Source organism: Cajanus cajan, chromosome 10, assembly GCF_000230855.2.
Source record: "Cajanus cajan strain Asha chromosome 10, NIPB_CcT2T_4, whole genome shotgun sequence".
Classification (NCBI taxonomy): domain Eukaryota; kingdom Viridiplantae; phylum Streptophyta; class Magnoliopsida; order Fabales; family Fabaceae; genus Cajanus; species Cajanus cajan.
In genome coordinates this window covers 19,320,751-19,339,221 of record NC_138526.1, presented here as the reverse complement: position 1 = coordinate 19,339,221, position 18,471 = coordinate 19,320,751, and the positions used below count along the sequence as shown (strand labels likewise).

The following is an 18,471-nucleotide window of genomic DNA, read 5'->3' as shown; positions in this document are numbered from 1 at the left end:
TTAATCGATAATAATGATAATATATATTAAATGTGCTTTTGGTCCTTAAATTTTTGACAATTTTTTATTTTATTCCTTGAATAAGTTTTTTTATTTTTTTTTACTAATTTTAGTTCCTTAAATTGTTCAATTTTTACTTTTAGTTCTTAAACTCTTTCTCCTGTTAACTTTTTTTTTACTAATTACCGTCAAAATTATTATTCATGGTGATAAATTTCAGGGACTAAAATCAAATAATATTTGTTTAGGAACTAAAATAAAATTTGACATAAATTCATGGATTAAAAATTTAATCCTAATTCTATACTATATATAAAAGGATACCTCTATTAATTTTCAACATTTATATGTGTTTATTATATATATTAATATTTTTTCCATGATCATATTTCTTAAGGATAAAATTGAAAGAAAAAATATGTATACAAAAATTAATTGTCCACTTTATCAATAACAATTACTCACTTATTTGGTTCCACTTTTTTAAGACTCATCTATATATCCATTTAAAATATTTTAAACTTTTAACTTTATTTGTCATTCTAAGTAGGAACTTTCTTTTAGTAATTGTACATTATTTTCTTTAATAATAACCATTAAATAATTATTTTCTCCTATAAATAAAACCACCACAATCATCATTTTAGTAACTTTTATTATTTTTTTATTTTTAAATAAATATTTAGAGATACAAAATATTTTTTTTTTGTTCTATACTAAATATTATATACCATACTACATATAAAAGGGATAGTGACTGTGTAATTTCTTTTTCGTCTTTACATTTTTTTAGATCATTATACTCATTATAATTATTCCACTCATTGTTATATAACTTCTATTTTATCTCATGTTTTTTAAAATTTCTAATTTTTTAGAATTCTATTTTTAATTTATTTTTATTTATATCTATATTTATATATAATTTATGCCTATTATGTATATAATTATGTATAATCAATAATCTATAATGATATATTTAAATTCAATATCTATTTTATTTAATACCAATCTATATTTATAATCCTAACCTATAGTATATGCCTTTTCCTATCTCTCTCTTTCACTACTCCTATCTATAATGTTAGTTTTTGGAGCCTTCCGAAGTTTGTCAAAGACCTCTTGCTCAAACACTTCAAGCACAATCATCTCTCCAGCTTCGTTTGAGCAAGTTACTTTTTGTTTTTGCACTTTATAATTCTCAATTCTATTATGTTCTACAATTTTAAAATGTTGGTTTTCTATTTCTCTCTCACACTATATGTATCTAAGACATGAATGCTAAGAAAACATAGCATCTCTGTGCTATAGAATAAAACAAACAAACAAATGACCCCAACATATAAATTACTTTTTATTTAAATAAAATATATATAGAGATACGGGTGTATATCTACTAATATATATAAAAGAAATATCTCCTATTTTGGTTTTTACTTTTTGAAGATGATTATACTCGTAATCAATTATAAGAAGAAAAGATATAACTACCCACAAAGACATAACTACCCATTTATTTTGCCTTATTATTATGTTTCAATAAAGGCACATATTGTCTCTTTCCTTACTGGTAATTAACAAAGATTTAGTGAATAACTTAACAAATGTGATATACAATATATGTACTTTTAATTTTCCTTTTATGAAGAAAGTTATGTATATCAGAGGAAGGGTTTAAGAATTGAATGTATGTGATACTAGTTTGTTTTTTCAAAAATTAGACTTCAATTTTAGCTTCTTGAAAGCATTAGTTTGGAAATTTTATTTGATATATAGTGACTATATTAATTTTTGTCTCTAACATTTCTCAGTTGCCTTTGTTGAGATGGAAGAGATCTTCAGTGCTTACAATCATAAACTACATAGTTAAATTTATTATGTTGAACCTTGGATTATTTCTTCACATGCAGGTGATTTTGCCAATCCATTATCTTTCAAACACATGATTGCAACTACAAATATTTCTTCCAATTTGTTGAGTTGCTTTAGTTAAATTCATAATAAACTATTGTAAACCAATTTATTCATGGATTTTAGGGTTTTGCTAAACAATAGTAGTTTACATAACATATTGTCTATTAGATACACCTTAGTTTTCTATACTCTAAAGCAACCTTCCCACCAAGTTTTTTGGTTACTAATATATTTGTGTAAAATCTAATGTGCAGACCTATGTGTTCAAGAGGCCAACTATGTATCCAAAATCATTGGTTATGGCTATAGTATTCGTAAGCATATTTGCTGTAGTTATATCATTGTTCAAGGTAAAAGAATAAAAAATTATTGTTTTTAAAAAATATGCTATTGTTCTAGTTGTGAAAATAAAAATTGCCTTTTGTTGACTTCATCAAGGATCTACCCGACATTGAAGGTGATGAAAAATTTGGCATTCGAACTTTAGCAGTGCGTTTAGGTCCAAAATGGGTATGTTCTTCTCATGTAGCATCTCACATGACTTAGTTGTGCTCTTAATGTATCCAGGATTTTCCCTAAATATATGTCTTCTTTTAAGGTATTTTGGTTTTGTATTTCACTCTTGGAAATGGCTTATGGAGCTGCAATACTTTTTGTGGGAGCAACATCTTCTTCCATTTGGAGCAAATTGATAACGGTGATGTTCTAATTACTTGTATAGATTATCCTATAGTTATGACTTTGTAATATTCTTTGTTGTGCATGTGTTATTAATTTATATAAGTTTCATGTCTAAAGGATTTAATTTTATCTAAGTTCATTCAATAGTGAGTTTCAAGGAATTAACCTTATTTCCTCTTTCCAATATCATGTTGCAATTTATGCAATATGGTTGTTAGTCAATTATCAAAATTTAGCAATTCTTTACTATTTTACAAATTTCAACTTTTTCTTTTTCGAAAAAAAAGGTAGTCATTCAACTAAAGCACACATAGACTCCATCAAGAGCACTATAATAAGGAAATTTCTAACCTTTGTTGCATATAATAGCTTGTCTTTATATCTATATGGATTTTATAAATTGGTAGTTTCAAAATTAGTTGTTTCAAGGTGGCATTATTTGATGAGAAAGCTTAAGTTACTTCATAAATTTTTAAATTGTACTATATTGTTACATAGGTGGATATATAGCTAGTGAATGTGGACATGTTTGATCCTATCAATAAATTTTGACATTTATTTTCATTTTCTATGTGTTAGGGTTTGGGACATGCTTTTCTAGCATCAATCCTATGGTATCATGCCAAGTTTGTAGATGTCAAAAGCAAAACAGAAACATTATTCTTCTATAAATTTATTTGGAAGGTAATACTTAACCTTATAAGTTCTTTTCATCACATGAAATTGAATTTTTTAAAACTAATACATTTTCAGCTTAATAATGAACTTTATAGAACAATTTTTCAAAGAAAATGACCATCTCATTAATTTTGCCTTGTGTTAAGAATTAATAGTTGTTCAAGATCTATTGTGAAATTAACTATGAATGTCATTATTGATCCATTGGCAAGTATACCAACATTGTGACACCTATCTACCCTAAGAATGATACCATTTAAAGATACAAATAACTCCTAACTCTCAATTCATACTAATTAAGTCATGATAAACCCAATTCAATTGAAGAATAAAAATAATAGAATAATGGTAAATAAATTACAACTTGAATGTACTGCATTATATCAAAAGGGATAGCATAATCCCTAACTATTCCCAAACCCTGGTGTCACATTGACATCAAAGTTTGTACACCCACTTAGATCCCTCCCTACTCCTCCAAAGACTGAGGATTCTCATTTGCAAAACATATAAAAATATACCACAAATAATAGAGAGTGAGAACAATCTCACTCTATAGGGAATGGGTCGCAACCCTTGGCATCCCATCCCTTTACGATACAAATATAATAAGAAAATTAATACATCATCTTCTATTGGAAACACCATCAATTACACCACTACAAAAAAACACTTATTATCGACGAACTTTTTCCCACGGATAAATATCCGTCTGAAAAATGACATTACCGACGGGTCTTTTCGACGGATATGTGTCCGTCTGAAATATAAATGATTTTGAGGGATATTACTCACAGATTTTTTCCGTCTGAAATTTCAGATGGATGTTACCCATGAGAAATATATAATTAGTGAAATGATATTGATGCATGATAGTCTAAAATTAAAAGATAATTTCGTACAATTTATAATAATTTTACCAATTTTAAACTATATTATTTTTAATAAAAAAAATTATTATTTAATATAATTTTAAAATAAAATTTTAAAAATATTATCAACAATACTCATGAAATTACCGACGTTATTACCGACAGAAGTATCCGCGGGTAATTATTTTTTATTAATAATTTATTTTAAAAATAATAAAATTAATTCATAAGTAATTATAATAAATAAAAATTAAATTGGATACTTATCCGTGGGTAATTATTTTTATTAATAATTTGTTAAAAATAATAAAATTAATTTATAAGTAATTATGATATAAAAATTAAATTAGATAATTATCCACGAAATTACTCAAGGATAAATCCGTGAGTAATTACCGACGGATAAATCCGTAGGTAATTACCAATGGATAAATCCGTGGGTAATTACCGACAGATAAATTTGTAGGTAATTATTTTTTATTAATAATTTATGTTAAAAATAATAAAATTATTTTATAATTAATTATGATAAATAAAAATTAAATTAGATAATTACCCACAGAATTACCCACGAATGTATCCGTGGGTAATTATTTTTTATTAATAATTTATGTTAAAAATAATAAAATTAATTTATAAGATAATGATAAATAAAAACTAAATTAGATAAAAAAAAATTAAAAATATATAAAATTCTTCTAGTTAAAGAAAAGTATCTAAAAACGCTATGACACAAGAAAGACATTTGTGCTTTATATATAGAAGTTAATTATTCTTTGATTAGTTACTAATTTTTATTTAATATATATTTATACAAATTTTAAATATGATTTATTGATTTAACTATAATATTTATTTTTATATATAACTTGTTATAAATTTTAATTATATATAATAAAAATGTAACTTGTGAAATACACAGACTAAAATATTAATATTTTTTAATTTAGATAAAAATTATTGTATTATATTATATTGTAATTTATGAAATATATTGGAATGAGAGGATCCAAAGATTGTACAAGTATGAGATTGTATAGTTGAAGATGACTTAAAAGAATTAATTTGTACTATTTATACCAATGAGTTGCATTTACTCTTTGGTAGCTTATTCCTTAAGAACTTCACAGTTAAGAGTACTTGACATTAATCTTTGATCCTAAAAGCGGACGAATATCTCAAAAAGGGTTATCCATGGAGGGTTCTAATTGGTGAAGGGTTTTGATCAACGAGGAGTTGCGTGAAGTGTCGTGAGTAGAGTTGCTGAAAGGTCAGATATGAGGGATGTTGCACTAAATAAGGATATTATTTAATATAATTTTGAAATGATTTTTTTAAAATATTATCAACAATACCCACAGATTTTATCCGTGGGTAATTTCGTCAGAAAGTTACCCACGGATTATAATCCGTCGGTAAATGTTTCAGACGAGCAATTTACCGAAGGATTATTGTCCGTCTGTAATCCGTCGAAAATGAAGTGTTACCCACAGATTTTGGTCGTCTGTAATTTCAAAATTTCTTATAGTGCACTCACAAACACATACATAGTAATGTAATGCGATGTGCACCTATAACTAAATACATGGGGTACTGGCTATCATCATCAAGAATATATAGTTGTTACCTAAATCCCAAGTTAACCTTAGGCTACCAGCACAAAAGTGTTCCCACCAAAACACCAACAGGTTCTCACCAGAACCACAGAAACAGGTTCCCACTAGAACCACAGAATCATGAAAGTATGATGCATGTCACAACCATGCAAATGCTTCTATATTAATATGTCATGATCATCATCTAATTCATCGTTTGCCAACATCTATATTCATCCATGACAATGTCATCCATCAAGATAATAATCATCATTCACCAGATACACACACACACATATATAGATAGACACACACATAGTCATGATAGCATAATCAATCATCAACATCATAATAACATCATTCAAAACATCATAAAAGAGCCTCATGATAATCTACTCTGGACTTGGAAACCCACGCCTCACTCTAAACTAAGATAGAGAGCATCCTAATCATCTTATGCTCAGCTTTACCAAGCCACACCCGACTTTAAGCCAAGATAGAGGGCACCCTAGACATCTCACGCCCAACTTCACCAAGCCATGTACGACTTTAAGTCAAGACAGAGGGCACCCTAGGCATCTCGCACTTGGCTTGGACAATTCCCCGCCCGATGCTAGCACGTATAGGAAGTTCCTTCATACGCATGAAGGCATGCTCGACTTGAATATACTGAATTAAATCGAAAAGAATAACATAATCCCTAACTACTCTCGAACCCTGGTGTCACATTGGCATTAGAGTTTCCACACACACCTAGATCTCTCCTTGCTCCTCCAAAGATTGATGATTCTCATCTACAAAACATACAAAAAAATACGACAAACAATAGGGAGTGAGAACAATCTTACTCTATAGGGAATAGGCCACAACCCTCGGCATCCCATCCCTTCACAAAATAAATATAATAACAATAAGTAATACATCATTTTCTATTGCAAACACCATCAATTACACTCATAAACACATACACAGTAATGCAATGTGATGTGCACCTATATATCTAAATGCATGGGGTATCTGACCATCATCATCAAGAATATACAGTTGGTACCTAAGTCCCGGGTTGACTTAGGCTACCAAAATAAAAGTGTTCCCACCAGAACACCAATAAGTTTTCACCAAAACCATAGAAACAGGTTCCCACTAGAACCACAAAATCATGCAAGTAAGATGCATGTCATAACCATGCAAATACTTTTATATTAATATGTCATGATCATCATCTAATTCATCGTTCACCAACATCTATATTCATCAATATCCTAATAGCATTATTTAAAACATCATAAAAAAGCCTCTTGAAAATCTACGTCGAGCTTGAAAACCCACCCCCGACTCTAAACTAAGACAAAGAGCATCCAAATCATCTCATGCCAGGCTTCACCAAGCCACACTCGATTTTAAGCCGAGACAGAGAGCATCCCAATCACCTCATGCCTAGCATCACCAAGCCACACCCGACTTTAAGCCGAGATAGAGGGCATCCTAGACATTTCATGCCTAACTTCACCATGCCACGTCTGTGACACCTTCTATCTCGCATACCATAACACATAATAAAATTTGGAATACCACAGTCTTTCATTTTTAAAAATACCAAACATGTTCAGATAGAGAGCACCACATTCATAACTTAAACATATAACATGATTAGTGGTAATTACAAAAGAAATAAGGTTAAGGTTTTCAAAATAACTTAACAGAAACAACATCCTAATTTAATCCTATGTACGCCCCGATATCACATGTCCTATCAGAGCAAATCCCAACATAGAAGCCTAAGCTTCATCATCAACATCCTCAGCCTCATGTTGATAATCACCTATATGACAGTCAAAGAAAACAACACAAGAGAAAAGGGAGTGAGAAACATCTCACTCTGGCTCACAGTGTAGAAATATACGCCAGATAGCCAAACACAAACAAAATAGGTATAACATAGATAAATTAATAATAACATCATATCTCACTCATCCAAGACATATCAATTTTTCATATAACATTAAAATGCACATGTATGGACACGGACTACATTTTATCATGCATGTGGCGCCAGTAACATTTCACATGGCATATTGCCGCTAGCAATACACCAATAGTAGTCTAGGAGTACATGTCGGGTCACACCCTCTGCGCACTCTCCCTAGAAGAACATACTACCAGAGTCTCGTCGGGATAGCTAAGCCACGCAAGATACATCCCATGCACACAATGGGCGAGATTGGGACTTCCAAACCGAGCTATCCCCAAGAACTAATCCCCAAAGCTTTTACACTAGGGGGCCTTCTCTGGCGGTGTATTCCATATCGTACCCTTAAAAACATTTATGCACATGATGCATGTCAATCAAGACTCTATGCATTCTCATATCACATTATTATCATCACATTTCATCCTCATATTCCATCATCATATTCACATTATCACATTATATTCACAATTCTCACAGAGCACTTTAATCCATATTAAAACTTATCTATTTGCAAAATTAAACACATATTTACACTCTGCAAACATTAAGGAACATAACAAAGCAATCAAAAGGCAAAACAGAAAACATTCATATTTTGCCTGTTTTCTCATAGGCTTTCCTGTAGGAACCCACAGAGCACTCTAATTCATATAAAAACATATTTATTTTCAAAATTAATCACATACTCATGCATCACATCTAACAAGGAATACAACAAAGCAATCAGAAGGCAAAAAAAAAATATTCATATTTTTCCCATTTTCTCATAGGGTTTCCCGTAGGGACCCACAGAAATCTCAAATCATACAATTACAATTTTAAAACTGAAATTAATCATTCATTCAAGAAATTTATACAATTAATTACATACAAGAGGAACAATAGATGAAACAGATACAATTGGGGAAAACCCCTCATACATGAGCATACAACAAACACAGGATTGGAGGCCAATCCCACTACCCAACATACATTCCCACACCCAGAGTAAGGTTTCTCACTCCCCTCTTACCTGGATGAGCAGAAGGCGAATGTTCTTGGTGTGATCTAAGGTCGTTCCTGAGTACTCTTCCTTAGAGCTCTTTGTTTCTCCTCTTTTTTTCCCTAATCCTCTAGAACGCAAATGAGGCAGATAGGGTTAACACTACCTGACTCCTTTCTTAAAATTAATCCATTGGGCTGGGTCAACCCAACCTATTTTCCTTCTCTTCTAACCCACTTCTCTTTTTCCTCAAAATAATTAAATAAAATAAATACATGTATATTATAAAATATTTTTCCTCTATAATAATAATATATTTCTGACCCCAAAATATAATAATATAATATCAATAACAAAATATCATATAAAATCAACCTTCTCTTAAAATATATAAATATTTATTTAAAAAATACTAATAAAAATACTTATTTAATACGTACAAAATAATTGTCCAAAACAATAATTATTTAAAACATACAAAATAATATTCTTCTATAATTATTAAAATAATTATGACTAAATAACATATAATAATAATAATAATAATAATAATAATAATAATAACCTTTTTGAAAACTAGGGTGTTACAACGCCCGACTTTAAGCCGAGAAAGAGGGCACCCTAGGCATCTTGCGCTTGGCATGGACAATTCTCCGCCTGACGCCAACACATCTAGGCAGTGCCTTCGTATGCATGAAGGTACACCCAGCTTCAAGAACTTGAGCCCAGCGTCGCTTGCGATCCAACACCCAAACGTATCATTATCGGAACAATAATTTCAAACAATCATCATGATAAATGATTATACAAAATTCTAAAAATTTAGAACTCATTTTAATCTAGAAAATGTACTATTCAATGTGAATTCATCCAATTAAATGTCTACGACTCCTACCCCTAAAATTCATCAATTTTTGTCCCTTAGGGTTCTAACTCCTTTGCATAGAGTACTCAATTAATTACTATAAAAGTATCAGATCACCAAATAAAATTCATATCAGGAATATACTTGACAAACAACATCAAACACACACAAAACATCATCAAACAGAACACTTGTGGGATTGAGGCCAATCCCTCTACCCTTCATGCATATACCTAATTCCCAGAGATGAGTGTTCTCACTCCCCCCTTACCTAGAGTGATGCAATGTATCAGATCTAAGTCTTCGCCTCCTCTCCGATGATCCCTTCTCCTTGCTCTCCAAATGCATTCTCTTTAGAGCACAAGAGTGTTAGAGAATGTAAAGATGTCAAAAGTGAGCCCTTCTCTGCCTCTCTTCTAATAACTAACTACCTATTTCTCTAAAACTCCTTTATTTTTAATTATTTCTAATTCTTCTTTAATGATTAAATCTATTAAATAAATAAAATAAAAATTATTAATCATAAAATAAAATAAAGTCATCATTATCCTCCTAATTAATTTATTAATTATAAAATGATTTTAGGGTGTTACAAATTTTAACTTGTAATCAGTAGTAAGTATGAGTTGTCATCACATGAACTTGACATACATTGATCAAATTTCACACTTAAGCTAATTAAGTATAGAATTGACATCAACAATTCTATTAACACAAGACACAAATTTTGTATTGTAATTTAGAATCCAAACTAAAAATAAGATGTAAACACATATTAAAATCAGATTTAATTCAATTAATTTAGACTATTCAGACCAAACTTCACCAATCAAGATTCAAGTACTATTTAATCTAACATACATGCTTTGCTCATACTTATTCCACCAACATAATTGATCTAGATTTCTAAACACAAATTTCTCGATATTTAGTTCTAATCATCTTCGTAGATCATCAATCCTTTGCATGACTAATGAAGAAAACTTGCATTAAGTTCAACAATTTTATATATCGAATAAGTTGAACTCTCTATTCCTAACAATCAATTCATTAGGTGATTCAATTCAATTATTGATTCAAGCACCATTTTCCAATCAATCCAAGATGATAAATCATGTCACAAATAATTAAGATGAGACAACCACTAAGTGTAGAAGATAATCACTAAAGGAAGCAAATAAAGATAAGCACATATGTATTGATAAAAACAAATACACGAAGTTGATTATTTACATTTGATCCCTAAAAAGAGAAAGTTAACTACTTATGCTAAGGAGTTCAAACTCAAGATTACAAAATGATTCCATCACTTGATCTAGCTTTCGTTTTTCAAGATTAGGAACAACGGGTGCAAGTCCCCTCCTAGAACCAAGCTTCAATTCCAAAAAGAGAGCAAAATAGTTTTCAAATCTCTTTCTCTCCTTTTATAATAAGGGAAAATGCCCTATTTCGAGTCAAAAATCGCTCAGCCAAGGGAATTTCAGTGGGTGAATTTCAGGTTTCTTCACCTTGAGGCAACAAATTCACAAAGCCAAAATTTTTTCCCTAGCCATTTGATGTTCGAACTAGATGTTGGGACTTACTAGACAAATTTGGCTTGGCCATAAATCATTGGCGTGACCAAATTTTCACCCTTTTATTTCTCCCTCCTATTTTGCCTTCAAAAACTATTCTTATTATAATTTTCTCCCAAGTCATGTTTTTGTACTTGATTTAGGTTGCATCTAACACCAAAAATATAACTGGATTAATTAGCTAAATAATTGTAAATATAAAAAGCACTTTAGTAAATATATTTCTTACAAAAGTAAACTAATTTTGACATCTAAAAAAAGAAAAAAGGCTAGAAAATCAAGTTAGATGTCTTATTTTTAAATAGACAATTCAAGTAAATTTGACATCTAACAATCACTTTTATAGCTAAGTTTTTGGTTATTTAACCAAACCTTTGTTTGAATTTTTATTTCCTTAACATTAAAGAATCTTATCAGTAACTCCCTTAACATGAAGTTTTTTCACAAGAATTAAGAACTATAATTAATAATTTAGATTTTATAATTATTATATAGTTTCCTAGTTTATCTCTTTATCTTTCATATTAATTAGATTTTTTTTCTTTTGTACTATTTTTTATTTTCTACAATAAATGTTGAAGAATAAATTAAAAAATCTATTTAATACTTTATTGATATTTTAAAATGACAATCAAAATGGAAAAATTATATTTTAGTAAAATGTTAAATAAAATGGGTTTGAGGGAGTATCTTCATCTTATTAAGAAGCAATATGAGAAAGAAATATGAGGGAACTATGTAACAACTATATAGGCCATCGAGTATATACAACATTCATCAAAAAAGTCATCTACCTTTGGATTCTCATATATAAGCAATTATTTGATATATATATATATAGTCTATTCACTACGTACAATCCAAGCTATCAAAGTCTCATAATCAACCATACTCGGACAATTCCTTATATAGCTACAAGCCATAGTTCCATCCAACTAATTCTAATTTTCTCTTGTGTTAAAGACATGATCATCAAACAAATAACAAAAGGGAAACCTTGATATCAAAAGTATAAACATATAAAAAAAATGTGCACAACACATATATAAACATTCATACTATTTGAGCCTCAAGACCATACACCACATATCTCTACATAAAGAGAAACATTTGCATATATATAAACACCAAACTATGCAATGCATTCACCTCAACACCTGTCATATGCACCATGCGTTGTAACACATACACAACTCAGAGATCTCCTACATGATCAAATTATTCAGCATCACCTTAAAGAACCATCCTCACACAACCTTCAAGGTATTGTTGAGACAAATTAAGGAGACTTTGGACTACTATTAATAATAAAAAAACTTGGGTATATACCTACAATGGTTGCAAATAGCATGCCTAATAAGGGATTTGGTTGCCTCAAATCTATCACACTCTCTTACCATTAGGTTAAGGTCCCTTCAAGCAATCCACAACTTACATGCCAACTTAACTAGGTCTGAAACATAGACACAACCCTTTTATGAAAAATATGAATCAACTCATTTTATACTATTTTCTCAAAACACATTGAAAGAAAAATCTTTTAAAAGAAAATGCCCACAGTATTAGGTTTTAAGGCCCAAAGCTTTCACAAAGACTTAGTTAATGACAACTCCTAGTGAAAACATTTTTAGCAAAACTTTTTCCACAATGACAAAAAGATTGAAGTTAGCGGAAAAACACATAGAAGGGGGGGGGTTGAATATGTGTGTGTGTTTACGAAGGTATTTTGAAAACGTTTTCACAAGAGTAATGTTCTTCGTCCAGTGCCCTTTTGAATATCAGTCAGTTATGCAGATTTTGCTAAATACAGGGTTACTGCGTCTGAGGGATTTATCATCTGCTGAAGGAAAATGTTTCATATAAAAATAATGATTGAGGTTCTTGTATTTTTCTTTTCAAGATAGTTTCGTTTAAGGATAAGAAGCAGATGAAACTTCCAGTGTGATAAGTTTTTTCAGCAAAGTTAGCGTCTTCGTCTAAAAGTTTTTTAAAGATATATAAACATTGGACGAAGTCTTTCACAAAGGTTTAATCGGTGAGGAAGATTTGTGACTAAGTAAATAAAAGAATGCAATCATTTTATATTGGTTCGTCATCTGAGCTACGTCCAGTCTCCTTCAACTAAAGGGTTCCACTAGATATAAAATGAAGAACATTAAGTATTATCGTCCACTCTTGGACCTGAGTATTCTCGACCACTCCTGGCCTTGAGTATTCTCGACCACTCTTGGCCCGTTGGCTTCACTCACCAACGCTAGTATTCTTTAGCCACTTCTGGTTCTCCAAGTATTCTCGACCACTCCTGGCTGGTCGGCTTCACTCACCAACGCTAGTATTCTTAAACCTCTTCTGGTTTTCCAAGTATTCTCGACCACTCCTAGCCCGTTGGCTTCACTCACCAACGCTAGTATTTTCTTATCAGCCACTTTTGGCTAGCAGTGAGTATTCTTTGACAAACCCCTCCGGGCTTTACAAGTATTCTTTCCCTAGCCTCTTCAGGCTTTACAATGATAGATTTATATTCAGGTTTGAATATTTGGGTTACTCTCACAGAGAGAATTGGGAACTTTGTACACTCGCTAAGGCTTATTACCTTAGTCTTACAGAGACTTGTGTTTGAGTGTTTGGATTACTCTCATGGAGAGGATACATAGCTTTATAACACTCACTAAGGTTTTTCCACAATTGACATATAAAACACCTTATTATATAGAGATACAAATACAATATTACATTGTACAAATGACTAAGAACGCTTATCTCTGGTCTCTGTCTTGTGGGCTTGATATCACTCTTTTTTCTTCTAATCAAAACCCAACCTCTTAAGGTTTGAGGTAGTGATATATATATGGTCTAATGGAAATCTGCCCATTGCTTAATTTTGAATATATTCGTTGGCGCGAAGCTTCCCGTTGCAAGTGTCCGTTGAAGCAGATATATTCATCATGGCTAGTTTGATCCTTTCATTTAATGCATTTGATCTTGCATTAAATGTTGCTTCCTATTTTTAGACATTGTGTGTATTCTTTTTTGTCCTATTTTCAACGGTGTTTGACTTTATCTGAGACCTAGAAGTTGTTTGTCTTTTTCTGATCATGCAGCAATATAGCCGTTGTCCTTTTCAGAAAAAATAATCCACTTTTTCTTACACATGCATGCTTTTGCTTTTGCATGCTTCTCTTCTTCTTCGTTTCTTTATTTAGATCACGCGTTTTATGTTGAGAGCTTCTGTGTGATTGTAGACGATGCCTTGGTTTATCTCTTGAGACTTAATTCTTCATATGCTTTTATGGAAGTCTTCGTCTTTGTCTATTTGTTCTTTGCATCTCAATTTTTACCTTTGTCTCAACGTCTGAGTTTAATGATTTGTCTTTTCTTGATCTGGTCAAGATTGTGGATCGACCTTGTTTTCGTCTGGAGTGTCTTTTACTTTGTGTTGTCCTTTGTCTAATGCATAGTTGACTTTCTTCTGACCTTAGACATATGTCTTATCTGATCTGAGCTTTAGAACAGTTGCACTTGCCACAACCTTGTCTGGTTATCTTGTGATCATGTGGCACGTACATATTCTATTCTAACTATTCATCTTTTGACGCTCATTTTCCTGTCATTTGCTTCATTTGTCTGCATTTGTCTCGACTTATCTGGTCCGTATGACTTGTCTTGCCTTGACTTTTCTTCACGAGCTTCGTTTGATACTTCAGTGTCTCATTCTGGTGGTAGTCCTCTTCCGTCTGTGAGCAGACTTCATTTTTATGCTTGTTTAGCTATCATCTGATTCTTTCATCTAGTTTGTACAGTCTTAATGGATTGTTGTATTTAATGCCTTTGATTTTGAATTAAATGTTTGCTTGCTGAATCTAAGTTCCTCAAGATCTTTTGTACCATTTGTTTGCTTTTGTGACTGATATTATGATGTCTTTGTACTTTCCTGATATTGTTGCTGTAGAGGTAATGTCTTTTCCTGGCTAGTAGGTGTACTTGCACTGACACACATAGTTTTGATCTGTGGATAGGTGCTAGCCTATTGTCCTTTTCTTTTTCTTTCTATTTTGATGACTTCATGTGTTCTTCTGAGAGTATGTATGCTAGGTAGTTCGTCTCGTTGTGTTTTTAGACGCAATCTAGCCTTCTTGGTCTTCGTCTGTATCTTTGAGTCTCCATCTGGTCCACTGTTATCATCCATGGTCTTGTATCATCTGAGGCTTTATTTTTTTCTTTCTTGTGTTGGGCTTGATTTCGTTTGATCTCTTCATCTGACGTCTTGTTAGCTTTTTCCCTTCATCTTGGTTGCTCATGTCCATTCTATTTTTGTGTTTGTGTTTGTGAGTGTCTTCGTCTGATGTATCCCCTTCGTTTGCTCAGCCTTTATCCCATGCTTGACTCATGTCTCTTGATTCTGGTATGGATGTATATTCTCTATTCTTTAGTTTGCTTGTACTTATATCTGAAACACTAACACACTTGTTAGTAATAACATGTATTATATTTGTCTCATTCAAAACCTTGTTGGGAATTGCTTCTGTCTTCGTCCGACTTAACAAAGGTATATATCCTTCAAGCCACCTTTAAAAATATTTTCAAGGAAAACACCAAATAGAAGACTCAACCTCCAAATTCTCAATAACATCATCATGCAACAATGCACACATTGAAATTCATACATGGCTACAAACAAGTCAACATCTTCATATAAGAATCTCTCACATTTATCTACATCTGATTTCCAACCAGTAATAGGTTATCAGGATGTTCCTAACCTCCAAGGTTATAGGGAACACCCCTATAAAAAAACCTCTAGATCATCATCTAGCCAAATAAAAGATTCATTGAGCAAATTCCACCATAGAAAAGAAATTTCTCTCAGTCAAACCCCTTTGCTAAGCGAACTTAAAGAATCCTAAACCAAGGGCCCAAAGTTTTCTAAGCCAAAATATTTGATTAAGCGAACATGAAAACTCAAAATATCACAAGGAAAAAGATTCACTATGAGAATTAAAAAAGCCATATAATAGAGGCCAAGATTTGCTAAGCGAATTTACCACACCTTCATAGAGGCTAAATTTTCTTAGCCAACAGGTTTCACCAAGTGAAACCTAAGGGTCTCAAAGCCCATATAATAAGTTCATGGCTTAGCGAACACTGGTATTCTAAGCCAAAATTCAAATTCTTTATCCTTTTTGCTTAACTTGTCATTTTAAACCTCGACATTCATCCTAAGAAGGCTCTCTAAGAAAAAATCATCACACTGACCAAGAATGCCATGAACATTACACATGTAGAGCTCTCTAGTGATCCAAAAAACTTCCAAATTGGTTTTAAAATGAATAGTTTGAATTTTTTCTTAGGCAAGTGTTCATGTGTAATTCAAAACGTCCAAACCACTTGCTTAGGCAAATGGATGTCCAACCTTGGTGGATTTAAAATGTGTTTGGGCCATCTGAACCCAAATAAGTCCATGGTCTAGTCTAGTCACACCTCCCCTAAACTACTAGTTACACCTCTCAACGAAAATACAAGGAAAACAATTCCTATACTACTTGACCCAAAATACAAGGTAAAAAAATTATCCTATACAATATGTACAATGTATTTACAATAGAGACTAAGAAACTACTAAGAGGAATCATACTCAATGCTCATGTAGAGCATAAGTCTAAGAAGCACCTTCTCTGTAGAAGCCTTCTCTAGCCTCCTAACCATGGACCTAGTTAAAGGTCCAATGGTCTTCATGTGTGCATTGTCCTCTGATAGTCTTCCATCACTGGGCTTGCAGAATGATTAGATGAAGAAAGGAAAATCTTAGTTTTCCTATAACCCTTCTCTTTCATTTATCTCTCTAACTTATATAAAAATGAAACTTATTATGTTTCACTTTTTATTTTTCTATATTAATAAAGAAAATTATGAGCTCAAAATTAGCTAACACTATAATTATAGTGACATATAAAAAATATCACTATAGAGAAAATATATGTAAGTATAATCTTGTTTGACATATAACTACATACAATTTTAATATAAATTTTGAATGAAATTCAATAACATATATTATGTATTATAATAGCTAATACTTGCATCTTTTAATAATATATTAACCTATATTTTATCTATAAAAATAATTTTTAGTAATGACCCTAATAAAAGTGAGAGAGAGAAATTTCAAGGATTAAAAATAACGTCGATTAATTATAATGAGAAGTATTTTGACAGAAAATCAACTCATTCAATTTCCTTTCCACAACCTCTACTTCTTGGAAGCTACTCTGCTTAAAAGAAGAAGAAAAACAAATAAGCAGTTGCTCCTTAGAATTTAAAAAGATGATTTTGTGGATATGAAAAATGGAGAAGATATGAAGTTATTTTTTTCACTAGTTAAAATGAACATCATTAATTTTTAAAAGTTCCTTTGTTTAGCTTCTCTTCAAATAATCACAGTTCAGCAAATTTAATTTAGAATTTTTTTAATTAATAATTAAATTTTATAATTAAAAGCCTCCTATAAACTATGTCCAAATTAGGATTTTTGACGTCATATATTATACATATTAATACCGCACATGCTCTAGCTTTTGTTACTGATACTTATTTAATTTGTTTTCTTTTTTCCAGTTATATATGGCGGAGTCGTTCATCATACCCTTTGTTAGATAAGTATGCAGCGAATGTTTATTCTTAAGAAATGGTAGTCCTTTGGCAATTCTAGACTATTACTTTAATATTAATAGTCATAAAGAAACAATTATGTACGCTGAATCTCAGTTTATTTGCAATTAATTATCGATGTTATCTTTTTAATTAATTGGATTACTTTGTAATATGAAAACTGTGCTTATTTTCTCTTCATAAATATTTACGAATTTCTTTCACAGATTCAATATATTTGAAGAGATAAATTAATTTTATTAATGAATTTTTAATAACACTTAGTTTCTATGTATATTTTTGTACTCTTCCATCTTAAATTTCTAATCTATTTAGTTTAGTAGTTGGGTGGAGAAGAATTAGGATAATTAGAAATATGAAAACTTAGATTCAATCCTTATCTTTAAAAAAAAATAAAAAATTCCTAACCTATAGCCTCTAGATCCAACTCGCTTGAACTTAATTTTTGTGTACCAAAAGAAAAATCTCTAATCCTTTTAGCCTCCCATAATAATTGACATTTAAGAAATTCAAAGTCTAACTAGTACTTTATTTTTTTTCTCAATTATACTATTATATATTTATAAAAAAAATCCACTAACAAGAGCGACTCAATCCTAAATCAACAAAACCTTTATTTTAGACCCTTTAGAAAAAAATTATATATATATATATATATATATATATATATTT

At 31.0% G+C, this 18,471-nt stretch overlaps 1 protein-coding gene across 2 annotated transcripts in view; it reads left to right on the top strand.

The window, feature by feature from the left end:
• LOC109792904 (naringenin 8-dimethylallyltransferase 2, chloroplastic-like) overlaps positions 1-17,931 on the top strand; it is a 45,161-nt gene extending 27,230 nt beyond the window's left edge. For both annotated transcript variants that reach the window (XM_020352353.3, XM_029270250.2), the window contains 6 exons: positions 1,812-1,910; positions 2,169-2,264; positions 2,353-2,424; positions 2,513-2,611; positions 3,175-3,279; positions 17,746-17,931. In XM_020352353.3, the coding sequence (XP_020207942.1) occupies positions 1,812-1,910; positions 2,169-2,264; positions 2,353-2,424; positions 2,513-2,611; positions 3,175-3,279; positions 17,746-17,787 (513 nt within the window). In that variant the 3' untranslated portion in view covers positions 17,788-17,931. The remainder of the gene's footprint in view (positions 1-1,811; positions 1,911-2,168; positions 2,265-2,352; positions 2,425-2,512; positions 2,612-3,174; positions 3,280-17,745) is intronic.
• The last annotated feature ends 540 nt before the right edge of the window (positions 17,932-18,471 follow it).